Source organism: Micromesistius poutassou (genome assembly GCF_964030765.1).
Source record: "Micromesistius poutassou genome assembly, chromosome: 4".
NCBI classification, from domain to species: Eukaryota; Metazoa; Chordata; class Actinopteri; order Gadiformes; family Gadidae; genus Micromesistius; species Micromesistius poutassou.
The window spans coordinates 6,828,640-6,855,384 of record NC_140274.1 but is presented as its reverse complement, the minus strand read 5'-3'; the positions used below and the strand labels follow the sequence as shown (position 1 = coordinate 6,855,384).

The 26,745-nt window shown below is 46.3% G+C and overlaps 2 protein-coding genes across 2 annotated transcripts in view; both read left to right on the top strand.

Annotated features, from left to right (window-relative positions):
• Positions 1-898, top strand: part of diabloa (diablo, IAP-binding mitochondrial protein a) — a 2,757-nt gene extending 1,859 nt beyond the window's left edge. Inside the window, exon 6 of the mRNA XM_084466776.1 lies at positions 216-898. Coding sequence (XP_084322902.1) covers positions 216-412 — 197 coding nt within the window. The 3' untranslated portion in view covers positions 413-898. The remainder of the gene's footprint in view (positions 1-215) is intronic.
• Positions 899-3,478: 2,580 nt separating this feature from the next.
• The window catches only part of LOC311342198 (nectin-3-like protein), a 28,822-nt gene continuing 5,555 nt past the window's right edge, over positions 3,479-26,745 (top strand). The window contains exons 1-5 of the mRNA XM_084467012.1: positions 3,479-3,614; positions 17,124-17,465; positions 22,203-22,502; positions 24,233-24,350; positions 24,619-24,770. Of these exons, the coding sequence (XP_084323138.1) occupies positions 3,527-3,614; positions 17,124-17,465; positions 22,203-22,502; positions 24,233-24,350; positions 24,619-24,770 (1,000 nt within the window). The 5' untranslated portion in view covers positions 3,479-3,526. The remainder of the gene's footprint in view (positions 3,615-17,123; positions 17,466-22,202; positions 22,503-24,232; positions 24,351-24,618; positions 24,771-26,745) is intronic.

The following is a 26,745-nucleotide window of genomic DNA, read 5'->3' as shown; positions in this document are numbered from 1 at the left end:
GCTGACGCCGTACAGCACACAGATCAGTAATAGTTGTCAGGGTATCTTTGAGGAACCGCAGTTGGTTCAGAACCAAAACAAGGAGTGATCGACGGGAGCACCTGCCCCAATGTTCTCGCCATAGCTCAGTTTGATTTAGGGCCGTCCAATCTCTTTCCTGTTACCCAGCTGGTTGAATAATCAACTAATCTTCTTCCCCCATCGTGTGTTACCAGGAGCGGACCAGGCGTCCATCACTGTGAGGACCCACATTCAGTTGGCCCAGACGCAGGTGAGCGAGGTGCAGAAGATCTCGAAGGATGCAGAGAAGAAGATGGCCGAGGCCAAGGTGGAGGAGATCGAGAGGATGGCAGAGTACGCGGGATTGCAGGTGGAGCACGAGCTCCCTGAGGCCTACCTTCGAGAGGACTGAGCCAACTACATGATTATTAAGAGGGGAAACGTGATGCCATGATGTTTGATTCACTTTGGTGGTGTGGGGTCATGTTTATTCGGGTGTACCCTAAAGTAGAGATGTTCCAAGAACAATGTAGGAATTACAATGTTGTTTTAATCACAATCCTATTTGTCTTTCTCCAATGTTCACTTATATTTGACTTTTGCCTGTAGCGTCTCCAAAAAATGCATAGCAAATGCAAAATTGAAATTGTAAACCTAATAGGTGAATCAAGCACACTTATAAAGTTACATTTAAGGTTCTGTTTAAAAGGGTAATTATTATTTATAACTATTTATTTGATTGGTAATGTCTGGTTCTGTAGTGTGGAAGATGATTATCTTGAATATCTGGTGTGTATTATGTGGTTGTGATACTGGATGGGTCAGGGTTGAATAAAAACATCAAACCTTTTGTAACTGTTATTGTAACTTTCACTATAATAAATACTTTTTCATACTATATTGTTTCTGCATTTTTTTTTATGAACATGGATTTCTGAGTAGCCCAGACACACAAAAACGTTTTTATGCCAATATACAAAAAACCTTGACACTGGGGATCAATTATCAGGTTGTGTACACAAAATAAGTCGGCCAGTACATCGACGTCAATGTACTGGAAGATGTGCTTTCCCTTTTTATGCCGACCTGACGAGTGACCGCAAACATTGCGAAATAGCTACCGATATCAATCCAGTTGCACTATTTTGTTCTTTCTATTGTGTTTGAGTTGATGTTAGGTTTGATGGGCTTCGAGTTCGATACTTCCATAGCACTAAATCACTCATTCGTTCTTCAGAGGAGAGAAGAGAAGCTTTTCTTTGCTTATTTACGTTTCTCCTGTCACTCGTCGCCTTCTCTTCACAGCAAATTATCCATGCCTCCGAGTATCACCACTACAGCTTCTAGGCTCTTTCTCAATTCCCTCGTCAACACCTCATTTTCAATGTCACCTACACCAAAGTCAACAAGGATGAACACAACTGGGCTGGTGGGGTTTGTTGAGGTTTAAGGAGATACATACAAGATATATGTCCGTTCATAGACACTCGAATTCAGTGCTTTTTTACCTGTTGGCCAGCAGATGGCGGTCTTAATCTGTCAAATCAAACAAAACGTGTAGGATAGGCTGCTGATGGATTCCAAATCAATCCTGTATAGTATTTTTTTTTTACTTACTTTTTTTTTTTTTTTTTACTTACTTCGTCGTTGTATGTGCTTATTAATAGTATGCATGCTTGCTTAATGGATTTCAAATATGGTCTCTAAAGGTCATGTCGTACTGCACAGGGTCATTTTTAGAGAGAGTGGGAGAGGGAGAGAGAGCTCATTATGGAAGGACCTATCTGAGCTGTAAACACAAGTGTTGAAGCGTCAGCACAGAGATGACCTCTCCCCAATGCAGTCGTTCAACGCCTTGGCAAAGGACAGGACTGAATGGGGGGTGGATCGGGGGTGGGGGGGAGGGGGGGGTCTGGGTGGAGGGGGATGTTGCAGGGAGGGAGGGACTGGCTTGTCGATGTGACTGGTTGAGAATGCAGTGTTTAACAAAGGGTGTTTTCACAGACTGTAAAACCAAGTGCCCCAGACAGGCATCACAGCAGAGATGGTGCCAAGGCACCATTCCCTGCCAGGGAGAAATTGTAACTGCGCTTTTAGAGAAAATGCTTTTGCAGAGTTAATCCTCAATGAGACGACTACCCTAAACCACAAGGTCACAGGCAGTGAAGTATTATACACCATATTATAAACCCTTTAGTTCCCCTGAGGGGGCTTAGTGACAAAATATAAATCATAATCATACCCACACCCTGATTATTATTTACAATATCGAACACTCAATAATCAAGTGTATATTTATATATTTGCACTCTTTGGGAAACATAGAGACACATTACAGCGCGATGCAAAGTGGCCCAGCACGACTGATTGATGGTGGTAAAGGGCAGGATTTTTACCTGGTGATTTACCACTTCTTGATGTATAAATAAACCGGGCCAACGGTCGGTGGTGGGGAGGGGGCATGGGGCACGCTTTAATCACAGTGTGGTTAAGTTATGGTGTTTTCCTTTGGAGGGTAAGGGTTAAGATAAAGTCCTGCTGAGTTGATGCTCCTTGGTGGGAATGCATAGACTGTAATGAAGATGTCACTGGGCAATAAAGTAGCACTGGGCGTCACACTGTGGCTGGGGTTTTGAGCGATACGTTTTTCGTTGCCAAGATTCCTATCTGCATTTCACTGTATTGCATTTATTTATAATTTTTCTACATTTGTATTCTTTCAATTATAAACCACATTATATCATTTCCTTTGTAAACATAGTTTTTGTTTCAAGATTCAATTGAAGTTGGGTTTCAAATGTACCTTTTTAAACAATGTAACCGTATAAAAAAATCTTCATGGTTTGGTTGTTCAGGGAATAAATTAGTTGCAACTGTAAACGTTCCCCTTTAGCTGAATCAGTCACGGGGAAAATATTTCAGTGTCATGTGACTTCACTGCAGTGTAAATCCTGACGGTTTATATTAACTTTCAGATTCAGTTCTTCTTATCTTCACCTATGTCTGTCCAATGAATACAAAAAAACATTTCAACCTTTCAAACAAAAAACTACACCTGTGAAGAGAAAATAAAGGAAAAATAGGAAATCAATGTTCAGGGATGTCTTTTTAATACTTGCCTCGATTGGTGTTAAAAAAATAATAATAATCATCATCGGCACGTTTTAATTTCGCTGTACACGTACCAAATAAAACTATTCACCGAAAAAAAAAAAAAAAATTGGCTTACCGTGTTTATATTGTGTTTGTTGGAGCGTGTGTGTGTGTGTGTGTGTGTGTGTGTGTGTGTGTGTGTGTGTGTGTGTGTGTGTGTGTGTGTGTGTGTGTGTGTGTGTGTGTGTGTGTGCAATGCGAGCGCGCGCACGCGTGTTGCTGGTCGCGCGTTCACGCCCGTTCGCATGTAAAGTGGTTGTGTGGTACGGCCCACGCGCATCGGTCGCTATGGAGAAGTGCTCCCGACGAGCAGCAGAGACTCAGACCGAGGAGGAGCAGGGAGCTAAAGCGCCACAGCGCACAGGGAGAAATCATGGAGAAAAGATTGCCGCGCAACAAAACTTTGCCTTTAAACGGACCGCTACCCTTTACGCTACTTTTCGTCCTATGCGGATTAACATGTAAGTTGTTTTTGTTTCATTTACACTTTTCCCCGATGTACTTGAAGCCGTAGGGGCTGGTGGGGTCTAACGTTACCGTTAGTTTGGGAGCTACTGGTCTGCTAACAGCCACGGTGCTGCTAGGTGAAGCGCTGCTACGTCCCCTTTCTACCCGGGCTGCTGGCTCCGCAGCTAGCCCGCTTTAAAAGCCATTCCAGTCGCAAAGCGAACGGGGTTGTTCCGTGCACGACATTGCGATGCTGGTTGAACTGAAACAGCGGGGTGTTGGTGCCAGTAGTTTGCCTCCCTTTTAGCCACACACACCCCAGTGAGTGCGGACGGGAGTTTGATTTTTTTTCCATATCAAAGTATCCCCGTGTTGTGACTGGTGAATGTCCCACCCAATGTCGGCCACTGCAGTTATTTACAAGTTATGCGCTGTATCTGAATGGGATTATTCTTTTATTTTATAAATTATTTAAAACGACCCTGCCCCATGTTGTTAGTTATAAAGTGCATGTTTGAGGTGAGTGTGTCCGTGACTGAAATGGCCATGTGACAATGATTTGAAGAAGAAAAAGTTGATTTTTACAGTGTACCATACGAATCAATGTGTTCTCTATGACGGTAGTCCAACACAAACAAAAAGCTATGCAGCCTAGTTCTGTTATTGGATAACATGGGTGAATGGGCAAAGTTTTTTCAGGCAATGGGTGAGTTAATGCTTCGGCTCCCTATTACAAGAAGGAGACGAGCAGAGCGTTCAAGGCAAGGTGATTGTTTCTGTGTCTCTTGGTCCTATGTGCAGTAGTGGCCTCCTGGAAATGAAGACATATTTCAGTGACTGGGCTGAGGAAAGCCACTGCAGAGCCTCGAAGGTGATGTTAACATGCAGTTGGGCCAAATGCCAGGTTACCTTTCAGTCTGTCACAAAAAGCGCAAAGGAGGTGGTCCATACGTCACCGTTTAGCGATGGGCAGTGTACACCGAAAGCTCAAGATGCCCAGGGGCAAGCATATAGGCTTCGGTTGATTCACTTATTGATGTCACAAATATCATGCCTACGCACACACATCATTTTTGTGTAACTTTTGGAAGACTTTAAAATCAGATTTTACCAATGGAAGACCAGTTGAAATCCCTTCCTTGCTCTTCGAATGTTGTTGTTGTCTCTCCCTCTGTTACCACAAACTGATCATCAGTGAAGGTATTTTATAAACATGGTGATAAACAAGGAAATATAATTAATTATTCATACCCAGTACTTTTGAACTTCGGGCGTGAGTGGGATGATGTATTCATACACTAACCACTATTTGTATTTTTATCATTCTGCAATCTTAAGAAACTTTTTAGCAGCCAGGGTGGTGAGAGGGTATCATTGCAGGGCGTGGCTATATCCTGAGGTCTGTAATTGAAAACCATAGTTTGGTGGCTTCTCCTCGGCGACTTTATGATTCTCAATATAAATAATGTAGTAATAGAACATCCCAAATTACAGACCGAATCCAAAAATAGCTGACCCCCCTGAAAAGTGGTTAATTGACTCAAATGACTTACGACCTAATAGAGTTTACTGTAGGTCAGCAATGTGCAATTGGCAACAGTCGGTTGACATCTCTTGTTTTAACTGGTCATAGCTTTGAGCCTATGGCAGCTGAAGCATATCAGGGCAGTTTAATATGTCCCTGTGTCTAGTTAGGAACAGGTGCTGGAGTGGTCTCCTGCCACAGTCAAGACAAATGGATGAGAGGAAAAACAATTAGCCAACAAGTACACTTTAAGCAGAGTCAGATTTGATCTCCAACCATCTAATGTGTTCCACCTACAACTACAATACTTAATACAATACTAATGCAAAGTTATGTGTGCTAGATTCAGCTTTCCTTTAGAAAAGGAATCTTTGGGAGCATCATGTATTTTTTCCACAAATTGAATACACGACAGACTAATCACCAAATTATGGTTTATTAATTTATCTTGGAAATTAAAGTTCACCAAATGCACTTTAAACAAGAAAAGACTCCAATCTAGTGCTGGATGCCATGGTGATGTTACATTTTTCATTATAGCCATCTGCAAGAAACAAGAAAGGTCTCCGCCACAACCTGTTCAGGAAACAGGTTGTGGCTTTTCGGAAGCGCAGCTGGGATTCACATCGGATCATTTGCTCTGATCCTTTTCATTTGAACTTAAATCTCGGTAGCCGCTAGGCTGCAGACTGAAACCTCCTCATCACATTAAAAGGGTTTCCCCCCCCTCTTTGGAGCGGCGGCCATCAGCAGATGAGCGTTTTGCTTTATTGTGGGACATGGTGTCTGCCTGCGCGCTGGGGAGCGGGGTACACGCCGGCTGTGACCACAAAGGCTGTGTTGGTTTAAGACTCCACCCTATGCCTGCTCAGCCACACCCTGCATCCACCACCCCTGGACAGATGCGACTGTGAGAGGCGAGAAAGATGCTCCGTGGTGGTCCATTATAGTTTGATGAACACCCCCCCCCCCCCACATCCAAGATTAGCATGGTAGACCGTCACACATCTTCTCTAACTGGGATTGTACATAAACAAATGGAAAACTTTTTAAAAACCACTTGAGTGTTTTGTGGTGCTTGTACCATTTGTCGATTTTACTGAGCGCTGCATCCCCTTCAGAACGGATGCAGCGCTAATGGTCCATTAATGACTTCCAATAGTGAACTAGCCTGTTTCTAACTGTGTCACAATGTCGATTGAAGCGGTTTGCTTCAGTTGGTGGGCGGTTGTGGGTCGTTTTGTTTTTTTTCAACCGCTGAATGTAACCTCTTTTGGTAACAAAAATATTAACCTCCCGTGTTGGATTTTCCATAAAAAAGGGAGTAAGTGCACCCATTTGTGTCGGGAAAAGAAATCTTTGAGAAGTTGAGTCATAGAAACTGGTAGGTAGAAATAGCTTCCAGATATTTGTGTGGCTAACTCCTACGTCGAAAGAACAGATAAAAGCCCTTTAACACCAGTTTATTGGCCAGTTTGATGCTGGTTCTTTTCCACTGTAAACGTGGATCATATTGCATGAATGATTTAAAAGCGCCCATTAAGACACTGTTGAGTGGCACCAGCTCTCTCTCTCTCTCTCTCTCTCTCTCTCTCTCTCTCTCTCTCTCTCTCTCTCTCTCTCTCTCTCTCTCTCTCTCTCTCTCTCTCTCTCTCTCTCTCTCTCTCTCTCTCTCTCTCTCTCTCTCTCTCTCTCTCTCTCTCTCAAACAGGTGAAGAAGCCTTGTTTAACCACGTATCACTTGTTCGACCCATGCCTGTGAGGGTGTGTTTTGGACAAGCTGACAGCCGTGATGCTACTAGTGTTACAGACACAAGCACTCATTCCGCACGCACACACACAGCCAACAGTGCCCATAATGTCTGTGTGGTGATCCCCGCACACATACAAGATACAAAGGCTTATACATACACCTATTAACATCTATTAGCATAATACTGTTGCAGCTGTGTCTGTTAAGGCTAACAGCTGACCTGCAGTCCTAGCTTTTTGTGCCCATTTCCATCCAACTGCTAGACACACAACAAGCCCCTCTCTGTTCTACTATGTACTGTCTGTAGACAATAAGGGAAGCCGGTTATTGCATTCTCAAGAACACCCAGTTTGACTTGAAGCTTTAGCTTTACCCCAGTTAACATTACTTTCTTTTAACATTGGAAACCTTTTTAATGTTGCAGATCTGCTTTATAGTATACCCTTTTTAAAAGACGATATATTGGGAGCAGGAGTCTTTTTTTTTTGGTTGAAGTAAGTCTCAACCAAAGTAAGTCTCACTTGATATCAGTCTTATGGTCTGTACTATATATAGTATCGACTATGTAGTATGGTTGCCTATGGGCAACAACATGACATTACTGTAGCAATGCAGGATGTAATACTGCATTGCTACAGTGTGACAGCCCCAATGTGTAGAAAAAAGGCAGCACAAGAAATCAGGTTTTCTTCGTATTACCTTTTCAAGGTCTACAGCACTTGAAGGCAAACTTGAGACTCTAAAATGGCGTGTCTGAAGGATGCAGTTGTAACTAAGAAGCAGCCAACCTTATTGTCGATGCAGTTTAGAGTCATGGGCTAATGAGGCATTCACATGCTTATCGATGGGTCACCTCAGCATATCAATAGTGTTGCTAATAATAATTTTGTGCTGAATAATTTTTAAGTTAAGTAAGTTATTCCATATAGCCTATTGCTCGTCACAGTCAATGGCCATACTACAGCCTAATTAATATTGAAATTAAACTGCACTCCCATGCACTTGCTGTTGACTCTGATTAATACATTTAGGAATTACACAGGAGGGAATTATCAGGTTTTTTGGGATGAATAATCATCGTCTTGCATGGTGGGAGAAATGATTCCATACTAAAACCAGAGCAAACAAACAAACCATAATCCCCATTGGATAACGTGAAATGGCCTGTTTGCTTTTCTGTGACCCTGCCATGTACTTCAAATATATACCGCAGCAGTGGCTTTATTAGGTATGTTCCACAGCCATATCAAAGCTGGACCTCTGCCAAATTAGCTATCCCTGTTCCTACCGCTGCCCACTCCAACACTCATAAGTCTCTGTGCTGTATTTATGTGGAAGGCTTAGCTCAGACTGTAGAGTGGGTTGACTTGTAACCGGAAGGTTGCTAGTTCGATCCCCGTATGTCACTGAGTGAGACACCTTACCCTAACTACTCCCTGCTGTCGCCTTGCATGGTTGACTCCACCATTGGTGTGTGTGAATGTGTGTGTGAATTGTTGTAAGTCGCTTGGGATAAAAGCCTAAATGTAAATGTATGTACAGGTGTTGAGGATATGTACTACTCCAGTCAACAACTTTTCATTGCTGGTGCTGAGGTCCCTGGGCTTGTATCTGTTCCACCACATTCAGAACAGGGTCTAAAGAGCTGTTCCTCATTGCACTGTGGAGAGCCGGTCAACGACCAAACATTGCAGCGAGTTTGCAGTTGATTCTATTTTTGCATCTGCTTGGATTGTGAAAGGGATCATAACAAAATAAGTGGCTTGGGCTATTTAAAACTCAAAATACAGTTGTAATATTTCATTTTGGACGATTGGATTACATTGGATTCCCAAGGGGGGCACTAGTCCATTTGAACAATGTATATGCAGCGGCCTGGCCTGAGCCATTACATTATAATAATAATAATAATAATAATAATAATAATAATACACTAATAGGACTTAATATTATATTTGATGACTAGGATCACCAAATAAGGGTCATATTTAGTGCTGTTGACTGTTTTATCCTGAACTCATTCTACATCTAATCAAAGATCTAAGATCAAATATATCGAATACATCATACAGGGTGTATGATGTATTCCTGAATCTCTGAATACATGCATTCAAACACAAACAACCAGTCTCTTGAGAGAGTATAATATATGTGATGTGACACCTGTTTAGTTTTTAACTAACTTTATTGTTATTTCCCTGTTCTGTTCTATGTCACTCCATACTGTACAGTTACTGGGAGAAGTGGAATAGGGTTTTGGTATTGAGGGTATGTAAACTGCTAAAGTCACAAAAGACCTATGGATACATACATACGCCACATAACAAAGATGTTGGTTCGAATTCCTCTCGTCAATGTGGGGGGTTGACCCCAGATCAACAATACTTGCAGGAGAGGTCGAGCCCCAGTTGAACTGGGAGTGGCGAGAAAGTAAACTCTCTGACCAGCACAATGGGCTGTGAAACGCCAGCCTGACCAAACTCCTGTTTTTATGGGCCGCTGCCTGGAGTACACAGTTCATAGGCTTTGTTTTTGTTTGTGCTGGTTTGACTTCCTCTGTGGCTGGGAAGTGGTGTAAGCTGCAATGAGCAGTAAGACTTGTCAAGTGTTTTTAATTGTCATGTAGCCTTGGCATTTCTCTCCATACTAGTTATTTTAGGACAGGATTAGGGTTTCACAATGAAGGTAGCATAGTATTGTTATTAACACAAAATGTTGGTCTTCTGATTACTTGAAGTAGTTAATTGAAGTAGTTATTTTTTTGGATGAAAGGTATATTTATTCATAGTTGTATAATTTCCTCCCAAAGTTGTTTTATTTTCTTTATCAAGGGGTTTAACACACATTTTTACTGCTTTAAAGATTAATAAAGAGAAATGACAACGTTCTTCAGCACAAATGTTTAGCATGATAACAATGTTTGACATTGAGTGGCTGATGATATCATATAAGAAAATGTACATGAGACAACCATGGGAATTATCGTCCAGCAAAACAAATCAGATTTCCCTCGGGGTCTTAGTGGTAAGAGGGGGACCATATTGACATTAGAAAAGATCGGGCTAATGAAAGTACAGTAGCCCATTTAGTCCAAGCCAGGGGAACTGCAGTCTATAATTAGCATAGGAGACTTCTCTGTGGTCAGCCCCACCCACTCCCCAGAGGTTGGGATCTATTTCCGTCTGAACGAATATAAGATTGAGCTAAAGTCTGGGTTTTTCTGTTTAAGACATTTCTGATTGGAAATTTCTGTTTTCTTTCACCCTCAAGTAGTGTGGGAAAGAAACAAGTGCACTGTCCAGTCCGTGGGTGTTGATTCAGGGGATTCTGGGCTCTGTATGGCTCTCGGTGTGTTTCTTTAGACATCTTTTACTACTGGCAATAGCCTACACTTTAAGGGAGAGTGGTTTGAGGGAAAGCCCATTTCTCTGCTCTGCCTCCACCCAGCTGTTAAAGAGCTAGGATGTGGTTGGCTGGTGGTGCTCTGTGCGTAGAACGTAAACCTACGATGAAATGCTTTTACGGAGTGATTGTTGGGGCAAGTGTCAATGGCTGTTGCTGGCATCAGGGCTACTGTGGGGCTGACATTTTATTATCAGTGTGAGTTTAACTTGGAAATTATGATATCCTGTGCTGTCCAACAGCTGTTAATGCCTTCTTGGTCTTACTCAGCCAAACTGGCTAATGTGAGGAAATGGTAGCAATTAAATCAATGAAACGGTTATTCATTAAACCGTAAAAATTCCATTGTCCCCCCCAGAGTCAGTAGCTTTTGTGCCATCCAGTTTTTTCATGTTATCTGGCTTATGGTGTTAGAGCGCGGCAGCCGTCAGGATTTCATGGTTGTCAGCTCTCGAGCCAAGGGAACGGTTTACAGCCTCTGAAACCTCCTCCTCACAGAAGTAGGGAGCCAAGGCTTCAGGATTTGACACGATGAGCCAGCACTCTTCAACGGGGGATACCCTTCCTCGCCGGGGCAGATCTCAACACCACCAGGGTGACAAGGCAGCGGCCTCTTCACAGTACCATGTCAGGGCTTTCATGCATTGGGGCTCTAATTGAGTTGTGAGATAACCCCCCCCCCCCCCCCCCCCACACCACCCTGACTGCGGACAAGAACATGCTCCGTCATCTCATTCGCATGGCGGGTAGGTGTGTCCGGTTCCCTGTGTGGGGCTCCCAACAGCAGCCTTTGCATGTAAGGCTTTTTGTAACATAAAAAAAGGAGAAAAATGCTCTCCTGTACAATATTCAAAATGTTATATACAGCATAATTATAATTACATAAAATACCTACATTGTCTGCTCTTGAACAATGTCAAGCAGTAGAATAATCCAGCATGTGTAGATTATTTTTTTTCCCGAAACAGCGTGCAGCACCAACAATAACTGAATTCCCACACGGCAGGGCAGTGCAGGAATGTTTGTGTTGCTTTGGCACACAATGGTAGACATTGTCGCTTGTCAGGGTCCCCTCACACACTAGCTCACCAAGAGTACCCGCCACGGTAAGTCGTTAGCTACCTGCTACCGACGCCGCTTTAACACCAGTGATTCGATTTGGCTTGATTATGCTTTGCCCTAAAGCCTGCTCTTTAATTAAACCTAACAGTTGAGACGGGGCACCACGGACACGGGCCTGCCTGGTAGCAGTGAGCCAGGGGGCTCCCAAGTGGGCCGAATGACATGTGAAAGAGCACGGGCGGCTCCTTTCAGGGGCCTGTCAACCCGTGTTTGTCTCCACCGTGAATTAACGAGGCTGGAACGGCCCTGCACCCTCCAGCCTCACAATGCTTGGAAGGAAGGGGGTAGATTAGAGTTGGTGTCGGGACTAATGGCTTTCTTCACACTGCACAAATATTCCCAGAGATAAAGTCACGCCATAAACTGGCCATGCAGCCCAACAGGGCTACTTGGCAACAACTGCCCTCTAAATTGTTGAACAGAATTATGGGTTCCTCCAGTGGGCATGCTAGGGTTCTTCAGGGTATACACTATAGGCATTGTCTTTTTTTCCCTTTTTATGGTCTTTTAGATTGCGTTCAAGAGGTTACACACATAGTTTGAGGGAACCGTTTTTAAAGATGCGGTTTGTTCGTGCAATTAATTTTGTTCAACACGTCCTAAAGAATTTTTAATTACATCTAATTTTGGTCACTTCTGTTTAGAATATATATGATTATCAAGCTTTAGGTGTCTTTTTAATTATGGAATGCAAATCATAAGTATGCTAGTAAAACATAATTACAAGAGTTTTATTATTTGGTTAAAGTTGGAGAAATGTAATGTCTCCTCTTGGACTCAAAGTCTAGACTGTTAAACCATTGGCCTACCTGTGATTTTGTGTGATTCTACCAGTAAGGCCAGTACCTCACTGTGGTACTGTGTTAGGCTATGGAGCCAGCCAATTCATGGGTTCGCATTATGCTCTCATTTCCCAATGTACTATGGAACTGAACATAAGCCAGCGAGCCCTTTGCTGACATCTGGTCATCTTGCCTCCATGCTTGTTGTTACGTATTTTCTTCTCTGTGTCGCTGAAAATCACACAAGTTTCAGCGTTGAGTTTCCACTCTCTGTAGACCTCGACCACACCGCCTAGAGCTCGATCTCTCGTCTGCATTCTTCTGCCGTGAGGTCTTCGCTCGTCGTTCCTGGGTGCAGCTTGATACAATAATCAGTTCATGAAGTTTGTCTACGACTTTCTTATATGTCATGCAAAGCCTATTTTTTTTTTCTCCCCCCTTGTTGCTCGGGAAGGTTTCTGGCCTCAAATGTTTCCGTCCTTTCCCAGACCGCTCCGACATGGAGCTCAGCCTCCTGTGGGATCTCTCCAGGAGAACGGTTCAGTTGGGAGGGCCGGGCCTGGAGGCTCGGTCAGCCCGGGGTAGGTGGAGATTTTGGCTCGTCAAGCGGCCAGCGTTCGAATGTTTGAGCCGGTCGCTAGGCAAAGAGGAAGGTTTTGATTTACCATTGCGTCGTCCGCCCAGCTTGTCGCAATTAGCGATGTCAGTGGGGAGAGACAAATATGAAGCATTTGCTCAAAGGGCAAACGCATCGCTCCCATGAGTTCATTCTTTCCTGGGGTTTCACAGAAATCTTTCCTGGAGAAGGGCAAGAGTGCAACATGTAGGGCTATCCACTTCTAAACGATCCGTAACGCAAGCTTGGGAACATCCGGCTCTTTGTTGGAGGACACCTGATCCCGGGGTGATTGTTGTACATTGTAAAGCATTGATAATAAATACTACAAAATGAACCCCTAGAACATCGGGAAAAAGATATGATTTGGCTCAGGGTGTGGCTTTATACATTTTTCTTGTTATGATTAGGAACACCTGTGTGTTCCTAATCATAGGAGGCCCTGTGTGGAGTGGTGAGGAAGTAGTGATGAATACACTGTCTCACGTCTGTAACTGAAGCATGCTACTAAAGACCCCAAGGGAGCACGCTACACACCCTATCTGTATTCTACACACTACTTTAATTCCATTTGCACATAGTATTTCAGACACTATTTCTATGTGTCGTAGTGGCCGTGCTCCGGCTGTGTACCTTGCTGTCCGGGTAAGCTGCGCCAACTTCCCACCCTTGCCCTCCACTCCCACCCTTCCTCCCGGCTGTAGGTATCCCACGTAGAGACCATCTGTCTCCCCGCCGCTAATGGTGAGGGTGGAGGCCACACCGGGCACTTCCCCTCTTTCTCCCCCTCTTCCTCCCCCAACCACCCTGCTTCCCCTGACCTCCGCTCCACTCCGGCCTACAAGTCTACTGTAAAGCAAACACAACATAGCTTGGCCGGAGTCTGGTTTCTTTGTTACGCTTTGAACGGAGGTCCGAAAGGTGACACACGGGGGGGGGGGGGGACACACACCGTCCTGGGCAGTTGGTCGGGCGTAGCGTGGATCAGGTAGCGGTGGGAGTATGTGGAGCATGTTCCCAAAGACGAGCCGTGCCGACGACACGTGTCTGGCCCCATCAGCACCATGTCACGCATGCCAAGCGTGTCAGTGGGCAGCCCCTCAACATAAGCCACGACGGCCTACGACTCTGTTATGTATTGCTCCTGACGGGCTCTCGCTGTAACCTACCACAGCATATTTTTGTATTTGCTTAGCCTAGCGTTAAGTGTATTCCCGATCACGGAGGGCTGCCGGTATGCTAGGTGTCTTTAGCAGTAGCAGTAGCAGTAGCAGTAGCAGTAGCAGTAGTAGTAGTAGTAGTAGTAGTAGTAGTAGTAGTAGTAGTAGTAGTAGTAGTAGTAGTAGTAGTAGTAGTAAGTTGTTTCAGTGGGCATGGGAGCAGCTGTGCTGTCATATTAAAGGACCCAGAACAGGGGCATGCGCTGCCTGGGCTTCTCGACCCTGACCTGCAGCAATCCCAGGGCCTCCCTCAGGCCTGTGGACAGGGCCAACACCGGGCAACACATGCAGCGCCAAGCACGTAGTAACAGGTTTTTTTAAGGCCCTCAGATTCAAGGGTGGAATGAAGATGTCCCGGATCTAATGTGACCGGCAAAAATAGAAATAGCAGTCGTCGTCAACTTTCTGTCAACTTAAAAATAGGCTTATTTGTTTTATGTAAGCCAGAGACATTCATGCAGGTTAATCGGTCAGAGCAAAATTACGTTATTGTGTTTGTTGTTGTCAACAGTCCAACTGGAACAACAAACAATGGCAATGTTCTTCCCCTTGTATTGTCCGTCAAACCAGTCGCTGTCATTGCTCGCCAGTGGTGCAAATAAACAACTTATTCCAAATCAGTATGGTCACAGGTTTTGTGCTGTGACCATTTCATTCTCACAAATAAGTTGAGCATTGACTCTCATTTTGTTTTTGTTTTTCCCTCAAACGTGTTTGTCTTCAACAGCAGAGGAAGCAATCTTGTTCCCGTAGCCCACAGACCATGTGCATTAACTTACCCCATCCCGACTCTTGACTAAAAGGCTCCAGGAAAGGGTGAAGTCTCTGGGGGATCGCAGGGAAGAGTTGTGCTGACCAAAGCAATAATGCAGCTCTGTGACTTGTTATAATGTGTTTTTTAGACAACAATGGGAGTCTTTGTGAATGAAGCTGGTCCAGTCGCTAGACAGACAATAGTGGCAGGAGGAAAAAGATTGTTGTTTTTGGTCAAGAATAGGAAAAATGGGCCAGCTTTGTCCTTTCAGCTTTAACATGAGTTTCATATTATACATAGTAGTATTTAGCTTGATTTATATTGAAGTACAGAACCCTAACCTTACAGAAAATACATTTCATGGATTTTGGGAAATCTCCCAATAAGACATGTGAACATGCAAGACAACAACGTGTGTGTGTGTGTGTGTGTGTGTGTGTGTGTGTGTGTGTGTGTGTGTGTGTGTGTGTGTGTGTGTGTGTGTGTGTGTGTGTGTGTGTGTGTGTGTGTGTGTGTGTGTGTGTGTGTGTGTGTGTGTGTGTGTGTGTGTGTGTGTGTGTGTGAGAGATATGACGAAAATTACAGGGGCCAGAATGGAGCTCAGGGAGCCTCAGCCTACTTGGCTATATTTCCCACTCACCGAGCTAGCATAGCTGTGGCTAACCACTCATATTTACGCCAAAGAGACCCAAAATACCAGCCAGTGGATCACTTTGTTGAAGCTTCAGAGTACCTCATTCACATTGGAGAGTAGGTAAGGTACTAGGGAGATATTATATGTCTCACAAATATACTTCGCTTCCCTGAACCGGTGCATTTTGTTTCACGAAAAGTAAAACTGAAAGTAAGTTTAGAAATTTCCACTTCCCCTTATTCGGTGTAGAAGTGAAAAAGCCCCAGGTTTTAATTGGGAGTCCCATGCATCGGTTAAGTCATATTAAAGCTCACATAGCCACACAGCATGTTGTAAATGTGTAGGCACGAGTCTATATGCAGGCATCAGTGACTCATTTGTACTATGGCCAGAGAAGGAAAAAAAACCTGCTGTTTTTGTTTCTCTGGAATGAATGGAAAAAAAGATCGCTTTGACTTCGACCACAACTTGTAATGCATCTCAGTTTGGATTTCAGATGTTTACTTTCCGAGATAGTGCGATCAATCTCCACGTTTGTCTGTTTGTTTCTTCAGCTGTTTGTTTATTTTGTTATACAACATTTCGACCATGTGATGCTAGTGTCGTAGCTACATGTAGTGTTTAAGAACACAAATCTCGATCATTCACACGCCTGGGAGGGTTGCCTCCCAAATGGATCTTAGTTTAAGGCTTTTATTTTTATGCCAGGGCATTGCAGACCATCATTACCCAGCACATTCATCCTTTTGTCCTACATTCAAGCTGAACGCCTCAGCCAAGCGACGGCAGCCAGGACTCGGAGCCAAGTCCTAAGCCTCCATGTTGCAGGTTTTGTGTCACTTCTCCTTCATGTCTAAATACACCCACGGTGGGCACTGACTCAGATTAAGGATCTTGTAAAACAAGGCAGAAAGAACGGTTCGAATTGAACGCTTTGTTTAATCTCGTTCCAGGTTTCTTTTTTCGAGCCCCCCCCCCCCTCATCCTCCCATCCTGCTTTAAAAGGTCTTCTGATAATTAGCGGAGGCTGTGTCTGGGTGTCCCGGGGAGAATGTGTGTTGCTTATTAGGATGGAAAGTGGAACACCACAAGGAGGGGGCTTCATGGCTTTTAGAAGGCGAGGGAGAACCTTTGGGGAGAGCTGTGAAGGCTGTACTGCGGGCCTGTGTTCTGGCACACTGGGCAGCTGTAGGGTGATTGAACTGCACAAGTAAGCACAGAGCCGTTCTTGGTAGGGGGGCGAATGTGAACGAAAAGTGCCTTTTTTTTTTTTATACCTACCAACTGTTTGAATGGTTGGTTATCTTTATTTCCCCCTGGGCTTTTGGTTGCAGATGGGTTTACATTTCACGCAGAAAGACAATCTTCTCTTCAGGCGCTGTACTACTTTCTCAAACGCTTTAAACTAAACCCTGATTTGTAAAGAAATCTTTCTGAACACTGCAATGCTATCAGTCATGTTTTCCTCTCGGTCTACAGAAAATGTGTTGCATGTGTAATAAGTAGGCCCATGTAAAGCGGTTTCATCTGCATTTGCATGTGTTGGATCTCTGTTGAAAGAAAAAATAAACCAGAGGAGCTCAAGTTTGGTCTGTGATGTCACCATAAGACAACTTCAGAAGTAACCCGAGCCCCGCCGAACTCCAATTCTGGATTCGGTCGCTGGCCGCCGTTCCTCCGTCTGATCTCCTTCCTGTTTCTCTCCCTATCCGCAGGCGCAGGCGCTAACCAGGTGACCGTACCCGACAAAGTGAACGCAGTGCTGGGGAAGAACATCACCCTGGGATGCCGGATAGAGGTGGGCTCCAACCTGACCCAGAGCTCCTGGGAGCGGCATCTTCGCTCCGGCCCCATCACAATAGCGGTGTTCAACCCCGAATTCGGGATCTCCATCTCCCAGGAGTATGCCAAGCGCGTCTCATTCCTGTCTCCCTCGGTGCACGACGCCACCATCATCTTGGAGGGGGTCGGCTTCGCGGACATTGGCTCCTACACATGCAAAGTGTCGACGTTCCCGCTTGGCAACACGCAGGCGTCCACCACCGTCAATGTATTAGGTATGTAGGATTTATGTTTGGGCTTCTCCCTGCAAACAATGTCGGTCCACTGAACAGTTGTACTCATGCGGGTGGGCTTTTTGAGCGTTGGACATTATTGTTGGGTGAGCACATTTCTGCTCACCACTAAGAGCTGTTTTGTGCTTCCTCAGGATGCATTGTCCCCAAGACGCCGTGATAGTGTTGCGTAAACTAATTACATGTAATTATACTGTATTCAACGAGAATTTATGAGAATTGTATACAATAGTTTGAACGTATCCACCCAATACACGGCCCGACTGCAAGTACTCTTGTCTGGTAAAGTCGATAGCTCTATTATCTTGAGATTAACTCGGCTTAACCTTTTCGTTCTCATGTAAACATGAGCATAGGTTCAACCAACCGTCCATTTTTAACTGCGCCGTGCACACCAGTGAGCACGTTGATGTGATCCATAACTAATCACTGTGCAGAACTGGTCACGAGGAGCACCATAGATGTTGCTCGTAGCGCCCCTAGGTAGGGCCTCCCCAGACGCAGGTAAGTAGAAAGTTATTCTTGGGACTGTCGGCCCCTGGAGGGATAAAGCACTCTCCTGAGTGATCCAGCTTCCAGACGTCTACCTGGCCAGAGGTCATCCGCGTCTAAATCCCCGCGGCCCGGTGGTCTCGCTCTCCTCACTCATCTCACTGTCTCACGGCCAAGAAGGAAAAGAAAGTTGGCTCTTGTTTTAGGGTTACAAAGTGCAAGAATTCTCTGGAGCACTGTGTCTCCCTCCTGATTTGTTGAGTCCCCTTGAATAATGTCGAGCGTGCTTCAGGGTCCCCTATAAATATTCATAGCGCTGGTCTTTGCCAAATTCACAGCTACATTCTATGCAGATTCCCAGCCTTAATCCAAACAAAACTGCACATACAGACATACCACCCAAATGTCGTGCTTCTTAGCCTACCCCCGAGTCAATCACCCACGCCGACTGTATACACTTGCATAATGCATATCCCACACCATGGCTGTAATGTACACACCATACCATGTGGACACAGGAAACATCGCTTCTTTTTTGTTTGGAGGCTGAACGGTAAAGCCTGTGGTCAGGGCGCTTTTCCACGTCCGTCTTCTTGAATTGATGGTCGGATGGCGTCCGTGAGCGCTGTCGGCTGCCCCGCACACAGCAGATTCCCCTCTGCCTCCGGAGAGTCTGGCTGTCTCTGGTGACTAATGAGCGGCTACATTAAGTGCTGCTGTCACAGCCACGGTGTCTGGGAGCGCCCAGAGTTCAGTCAGACGTCACTAGGCCCCGTGTCCTCGCAGCGTCCACAGCCCTGGTCTTCCTTTGGCCCTGACACACAAGGCGTTCACTTAGGCGTTCGCTCACTCGTGGTTCTGAGCCATGGTTGTGTTGAAATGCATATGAGATGCATTATGTTTTGAAGGTTCTCTTAAAAGTTGCTTCGTGGGAACCGAGCAGTCCTTGGGAGATGTGTTCTTTCTTTTTCTTTTTTTACACCAGAGCATTATAATTGTCAGTGTCTGATCTCAGCAGTTTAAGGCTCCTGTAAGGAAGAGAAAGTACTGCATAAGGAGAGGAGAGCACGTCTATGCAGTTCTTCCTTTTGTAAGAGAGTTTTTACTTTAAGAAATTGAATGACCAGCACAGCACACCGCAATGGTCCAGAATATGAAAAGAGGACAGCTATCTCAGCTAAAATCTATTTTTATTGTTTGGCAGATAGTTATTTTTGTGTGAATCATTGCTGTTGAAATAAGAGACTACGGAAACACTTAATTTGTATGTTCTCATTTTTCAGTTCAATTTGATTGTGGTAACGTCCCATGTGGTGTTTTTGAAGTTGTTAAGTACGGCTTTCGAATATACCTAAAGATACCACCAGGGCTGTCTTTTGATAGGAATTTAAATTGATTTATTCAGATCTATTACATACATACCTGTGGTATTCCCGCTACACACTCAAATACTTTTTATATCTTCTAGCAAAACAAAGTCATACCTCTCTTTACATGGGTTAGGTTGCAGTGACCCATGCACTAACCGTTTGTTATTCTAGTTAAGCCATAGCTTTACTTCAGAGAACCCTGTCCCGTAGAGTAGACCATGGCAGACGGGGACATCCATGGAACATTGATGAATGCATCTCAGGAGAAACGCGATTCCTTTGCACTTTTAAACAATCTGACATGGAACCGTTATACGGTGTGAACTCATCCCTTTTGACCCTTGTTTCACAAAGTGTCACACACACCCACACTAAGGTTCATGTCTGCCCGTGCTGACTCTGCAGGAACAATGCTTTGTTAGGCAAATTTACAAGAAAAAGGGAAAGGTTCAAACTTGATGAAGGCAAATATTGCAGTCACTGGAAACTTCTGTGAACGAGTTCATGGGGAAACACGTTCTGCACAGTGTAGCCTTCAGAAGCAGATATCGAAGTGGAACCGACGTCGCAGAGCATGACTCACCCACTCTGAAAGGTACTTGAGCTCCGTGAGTTAACAATGGTCAGTGTGTTTTCCTTTTGCCTACATTATTTCTGCTTAATAGTCTGTATCGCAATGAGGATGTCGTTGTTTTTTTTGCCGAGTCATAACATGACACCGGTTGCATGGAGAGGGAGGGCAAAATCCTGCTGAGCCTGACGCCGAAGGCGCTTTATTATTCAGAACCGCTGTGACGCTGGGAACATAAATCACATCGACCCTTTAAGAAACACAGACTCAGTGAGACTGCCCCATCTGTCGTTGCATGCTGGGGAAAACGGTTGAAACATCCATTCAGGGTCCTGTCCGCTGCTTCAGTTGCACACAGATGAGAGCCCACAATCCCACCGGGGGCCCCAGGTGGGCGAGGAAAGGGCCGGAGCTGGCGTTTCCCCCCCCCCCCCCCCCCCCCGCTGCTGGACAGGAAATCGTTTTTTGCCCAATTCAGTCGTTCTTTTCACCCACTCTCTAGCTTTTTCCCCACTCATCCAGGCCTCACCTCTCCCTGACAGGTCCAGCCCAACCCCTAAACGAACACGTCATGTGAAGGGTGTACTCTACAACACACCCAGCCAGGCCGTCCCAACATAGAGCCGCTACTGTGCGTGGAGGTGGGGAAGGAGGAAGGGGGGTAGGGGTAGGAGGTGGGTGTGTGCACGGGTCAGGGTGCGGAGGAGAAACCCAAGAGCCAAGTGATTTAAGAATGTGAGACCCGGGGTTGGGGAAGGGCAGGTTCTCCCCTTCGCACTAGGCGTGGAGGAGGCGTGCGTTATTTTTGGAAGCAGAAACGTCAGGGGTTATTAGGGTCTGCTGTTGTCTCTCGAAGCTCAGCCTGGTCGGGGAGGAGGCTGCCAGATGGTGTGTGTGTGTGTGTGTGTGTGTGTGAGACCAACGACTGTTGGTTTTGGTCCACATTAGAGAAGCAGTGGGACGGTGCCACAGGAAGGCGGTATTTAAAAACGAATGGATCTGGAAAATGGAACAAATCGTCCAGAAAGCATACTGATGGAAAAGAGCGATAGCATTCTGCCGGTGTACTCAATGTTACCTCTGTTAATATTTCCTATGCAGCTCTCTCCCTCTCTCCTCCCCTGCTACCTTCCTCCCCTCTTTTGAACTGCTTTTCTATAAAAACCCTCTCGGCCATAAATGCTGACTGAACTGGCTGCTTATTATGAAACAATCTTCCCCACCATCTTCTTCTGTAGCGTCAGAGAGAAGGAGAGGCGCCCTGCCTCATGGTAGCGTCCTGTGCAACAGGTATCTGCGATCTGCCGTACGCCTGCCCGCTCTCTCCTGCCTGGGATGGATCTGTTGTGACGGCCTGTTGGGGAGAATCTGTGTTCAGTCTGAGTCCCCTGTTATTCAGAGTCCTCTCCAGGAACACAGTGTAACACTACGCCGGCTTGTATAGCCATTGAGCAGAACGGTGGTAACCTTACCCCCTCAGTACAAGACACTGGGGTGTCAAATACAGAATACAGGCCGACACTGGGCTGTTTGATTACTTGTCTTGTCTGGGCTGCTACTGCTGCTGGTTTATTAGCAACGAGGGTGTGTGTGTGTGTGTGTGTGTGTGTGTGTGTGTGTGTGTGTGTGTGTGTGTGTGTGTGTGTGTGTGTGTGTGTGTGTGTGTGTGTGTGTGTGTGTGTGTGTGTGTGTGTGTGTGTGTGTGTGTGTGTGTGTGTGTGTGCAAATAAATACATAATGAAGGGTGTTCATGGATCGTGTTGCTGCTACAGTACAGGTTTTAATGATGCTATTCTTGCCATTTCCATTTACTAATGCACCATTTATATTTGCTCTACAACAGTCTACGCAACGGCACCATCCATTTGAGTGTCCGGTAAAGGGCCCCTATTAAGATGGACTGGCATTGCGCATGCATTTTTAATAAATACCAATGTGAAGATATTTAGATAGACTCCTCTTTCCTAGTGGTTAAGTGTGTTGAAGTCCAGTCCACGTCTTGCCATGCATTATGATGGCCATTATTTATTCATGTTCCCATAGACTGTTAAGATCAATATTCATCTTCTAACATACATCTCCACTCTTTCCATCCCCTCTCCCTCTGTCTCCTGACCCCCTGATCTCACAACCCTTTTGCTCTTCCTCCTCTTCCTTCTGCTCCTGTCTTCACGTCTCCTCCTCCTCCTTCTCTTCCCATCTTCTCCTACTCTTCCCATCTTCTACCTCTCCTCCTTCTCTTCCCATCTACCTCTCCTCCTTCTCTTCCCTCCTCCTCCTCCTCAGTGGAGCCGAAGGTGTACGTGTCGGCGGGCCCTGCCCCGCTGCTGGACGGCGCAGCTGAGTCGGTGGTGGCCACGTGCGTGGCGGAGCGCGGCCGCCCGGCCGCCAGTGTGTCCTGGGAGACAGCGCTGGACGGCCGCTCGGAGCCGGCCATGCAGGACGAGGCCAACGGCACCGCCACCGTCCAGGCGCACTACGTGTGGCGCCCACAGAGCCACGCCCAGGGCCAGAGCCTCACCTGCGTGGTGCGCCACCCCGCCCTGACCACCGACTTCCGCATCCCCTTCGCCCTCAGTGTGCAGTGTGAGTATCTTCTGTGCCGGGGTGCATGAGAACACCCGCCACCAGCCCATACACTTGGGAAAGAAGGGTTACATGTTATAACAAAGGCTCGGCAGGTCGGGTTTTCTAAGTTCAATTCGTACCCGGGCGCTCCCTAGTGTCATGCTGTATCCAATAATCCGGGCAGAGTTCTCTTGGCTAGTGGGGGGTTGACTCCCATCTGAAGGTTTCAGGTTCCATCGCCAATGTTGGCACTTGGTCTTCTGGTATTCAGAGGCGAGCCGCCCAAACTCCCCCTACCTGCCTCTAAACGACCTGACAAGAACAAAAGGAGCTTTGGATAAAAGTATCTAAATTATTAAATGGGGGGGAAAAACAAATGCAAAATATGGATTTATCATTTGTTTTTACAATGCGGCCAAAGCTATTATACATCGTCTGGTTCCTCTGATCGTTGCGTGAGCTTTCAGTCGGATACTTCCCGTTGGAGTGGGAAGGGGGGGGGGTTATTATAATGCAGCATGCCGCTGTGCAGCCCAACCAGACTCAGTCCATCTTATCCGTATTAACCCACATCGACGGGCTGATTTACGGATGCTCTGCTCTGCCCTTCCCCCCTCCCATCATCCATAAAGGGCCATTTAAGAGCCATCCTAATGTTATAATCATCGATGCATGCTTCCTTGGCGGGCAGTGCGCAGGAAAGGATCTGTTTGGACTGCGTGAGTGCAGCCTAATGAAGGCATTTTATGAAATATTGATCAGCGCTCAGCAGAAGCGATGCGAGGGGTGGGAGGGTCGGGTGGGGACGGGGGTGGGGGGGGGGGGGGAGATGCAGAAAACCAAGGTTAATACAGGAAGGTAAGGGGTTTCTGAGCTCAATAAATCAAGTCTGGCGCAATTTTCAAAGCGCAAAAAGAATCACAATATCTGGGTTTGGCGGGGGTGGGAGAAGGTCAGCGGCTGCAGCGATACCGGGCCTCGTTCACGGCGCCACGATGCCTCCCGCCCCCGGGGGTCCAGGTGGAAATCAAAACCCCACTCAAATTGGATATTGTGTTGTCATTGTTTGCCGTGTGTTATTACAGGAGAGCATCTGTCGCAGGCGTTCGTTTCGCCTTTTTGTTTGTTTCTCAGCACGGGGTACAGTTTATTATTAGCCACCGCTAGGCTGCTAGCCTCCTGTCTGTGCGGCCGTCTGTCGTCTTCCCGAGGCAGGGGGAGGGGGTTTAATCTGTGGGTTGGCCTGGCTGCGTTCCCGCCCGCCCGGCCTCAGTCTGCTCGCACTTTGTTTTCTCCATCACACTTTTGTTTGTTTATGAAAAAGGCTAATTTGTCATCATGCACACAGCGGTCACGTTGACTGATTAAGAAGTGCCCTGTAGTCGTGTATTCGTTCTCCCTTGTAACATGTCTCTCCTTATTGAGGTTTATAGGTTGGAACGGATTCAAATCCTGGCTAACAGGCGTTCAGTCTTTACTATAGAGGAGAATCACAGAATACAACAGCATGTTAAAAGATAATTCACATCACATGTGAACTAAGAGGAGTTCACTTTATTTAAGCCAGTAAGGAAAACGGGTATCATTTACATACAAATCCAATCTATAGTAAAAGGAAATGTATATTAAACCAATCCCCAGAAAGTAAACTGTAAAAGGGCCAATGTGTTGGCGAATGAGGTCCCACACTAGTCAATCATTTAGCAGCCAGGCTCTCAACATCTCTGTAACTCTATTGTTTCACACAGTTGCGCCGGTGGTGCGGATACTGGGAGACGATAAGAACTGGTATGTGGGCCAGAAGGACGTCCGCCTCGAATGTGGCGCCAAGGCCAACCCCCCCGCCCGCAACTTCACCTGGATGAGGTCAGTCACGCACGCACGCACGCACACACACGCACACACACGCACACACTGCGTGGATCAGCTGTCAAGATGCAGATATCCGTAAACATCAGTTTCTGTGATGATGGACAGAACTAAACGTCGACATTATTGATTCTCAATTACTACTGGGAACATAAATTCTATTGGCTCTTGATTGACTTTCGATTTTATCTCGAGTGACTAGGCTCCAGTGTAATATTTCAACGACTCAGATTCAGACTTTCTGTTTGCCTTGGTTTGCTTACAGGATGGATGGCCCGATGCCCCACGGCGTGGTGATATCCAACTACAGCTTTGCCTTCACCAGACCTTTAGACCGCAACGACTCTGGAGTGTACCGATGCGAAGTGTTGAACGACATTGGCCTGCGGAGTCAAGACGTCCACCTTTGGATACAAGGTGGGATTACAATTTCTCGGGCCTCTAATCTGTTTCCATCCATCAGTCGTCTTTCTTTCCCTTTTGCCATCTCTGTCCATCTTATCATTTGCGGTCTATTTTATATCTTTGTAAAATAGTTAATTGCATGGATCACATGTTTGTAGACTGGTCTCTGTCTGTCTCTGTGTCTGTCTCTCTCTCCCTCTCTCCGTAAGATAAGCCTCTGTCAAGTAGAGCTAAGCCACCATGGAGCTGTTTCGGCCTTGCTCGGCTTTCATGCATTCCTTGCACCCTAAGAGCAGAGAGACACACACACACACACACACACACACACACACACACACACACACACACACACACACACACACACACACACACACACACACACACACACACACACACACACACACACACACACACACACACACACACACACACACACAGAGAGAGAGTATCGATACCAAAAGGATTCACTGTTGTGGTCTTGGCAACATTAGATTTCTCCGATAGTGGAAGAGCGTGTTCACCCCTCCTCCTCCTCCACCCCACCTCGTCACCCGTGCTGGCTTGGAGAGCGAGCTCAGCAGAGCATCCACCAGTGTTGCCGTTTCGCCCCTTTGTTTTCCTCAAGGTCAGGTTTCAGGGTTGGACACAATGATGGGGTGTTCTGTCTCTCACGCACGCACACACTCACACACACACACACACACACACACCCTCTTTGTGCGCATATGGAGTGTGTGTGTGAGTATTTTCCCACCCCTGAAATGAGGTCTTTGAAAAAAAAAAAATAAGTGTATACATGCAGAGCGGAGTGGTTGTGTATTTAAGGAGGATTAGTTGAAAACCGGCCCCAAAAAAAAAAAAAAAAAAAAAAGGAATGAAGAAAAAGAGAAGGGTTCTAGGATTTCCCAGACTTTCCCAGATTCCACTTCTTGGCATGTTGCAGTTTCACGAGTCCAAACGGTCGTCAGACACCGGCTCACTGCGCTCCTCTGTTCCCCGCCCCGGTCCTCCCCAGCGCGCCGGTCTCAGACGTGCATCACGCCACAGGAACTCTCTGCATCCCGCGCTGCTTCTCCTTCTCCCCCTCGCTCCCCCTTTTTCTTTTAATCTAGGTCCAAACAAAACGACTGCTGCGTGCAGACGGCGTAGTCCTCCCGGCACACAGGTCGAGAGAGAGAGAGAGAGAGAGAGAGAGAGAGAGAGAGAGAGAGAGAGAGAGAGAGAGAGAGAGAGAGAGAGAGAGAGAGAGAGAGAGAGAGAGAGAGAGAGAGAGAGAGAGAGAGAGAGAGAGAGAGAGAGAGAGAGAGCGCAAGCAAGCAAGCAACTGGACGCGGCCCAGAAAGGCTGTTGGGCTCCCATCTGTTTAGAGGCCCCGCGTTGGAGTCGTGCTTCTCCACGAGAGCATGGCCGACATCCTGTCCAGGAAGGACTCGTACTGAGCAATTATCCTGGCTTTCTCTAGATGTCGGAGATGAGCAGGCAATGGCATGCTGCCTCTCGCTCGCTTGCTCTCTCGCTCGTCCTCTCTCTGTGTCTCTCGCTCTCTTTCTCTGTGTGTGTGTGTCCTGTGGAGAGAGACAGGCGGAGCCCACAGCCCTCCCTGTTGCATCCTTGGCCTCCCGGTGACATGCTGTGGTGTTGGCTTCTGAACTCGCGCTGCCGATCGGCTACGTGGAGGCAGATGGTGTGCTACCGTGTCCGGCCTCCCCCCACCCCCCCCCTCCAGGGCCTGGTTTGAGGGCGGAGGAGATTCAGAGAGGGGTTAACACCAACTGACAAAGGGAGGTGCTCAGTGGTCCCTCAGTCCATTGACCTTGGACCCCAGCAGCCCTCTAACCACCACACCCTACTCCACGGGTCTTTGGTTCTTCCACTCCGGTTAACTTCAGCTGGTTACTCTGCGTTCACGCCAATTTGGTCGGCTGGTCGCGTTGTCGAGTTTGGTCGTGTACACAAATCCGTCACGGTAGTGATTTGTGAAAATTTT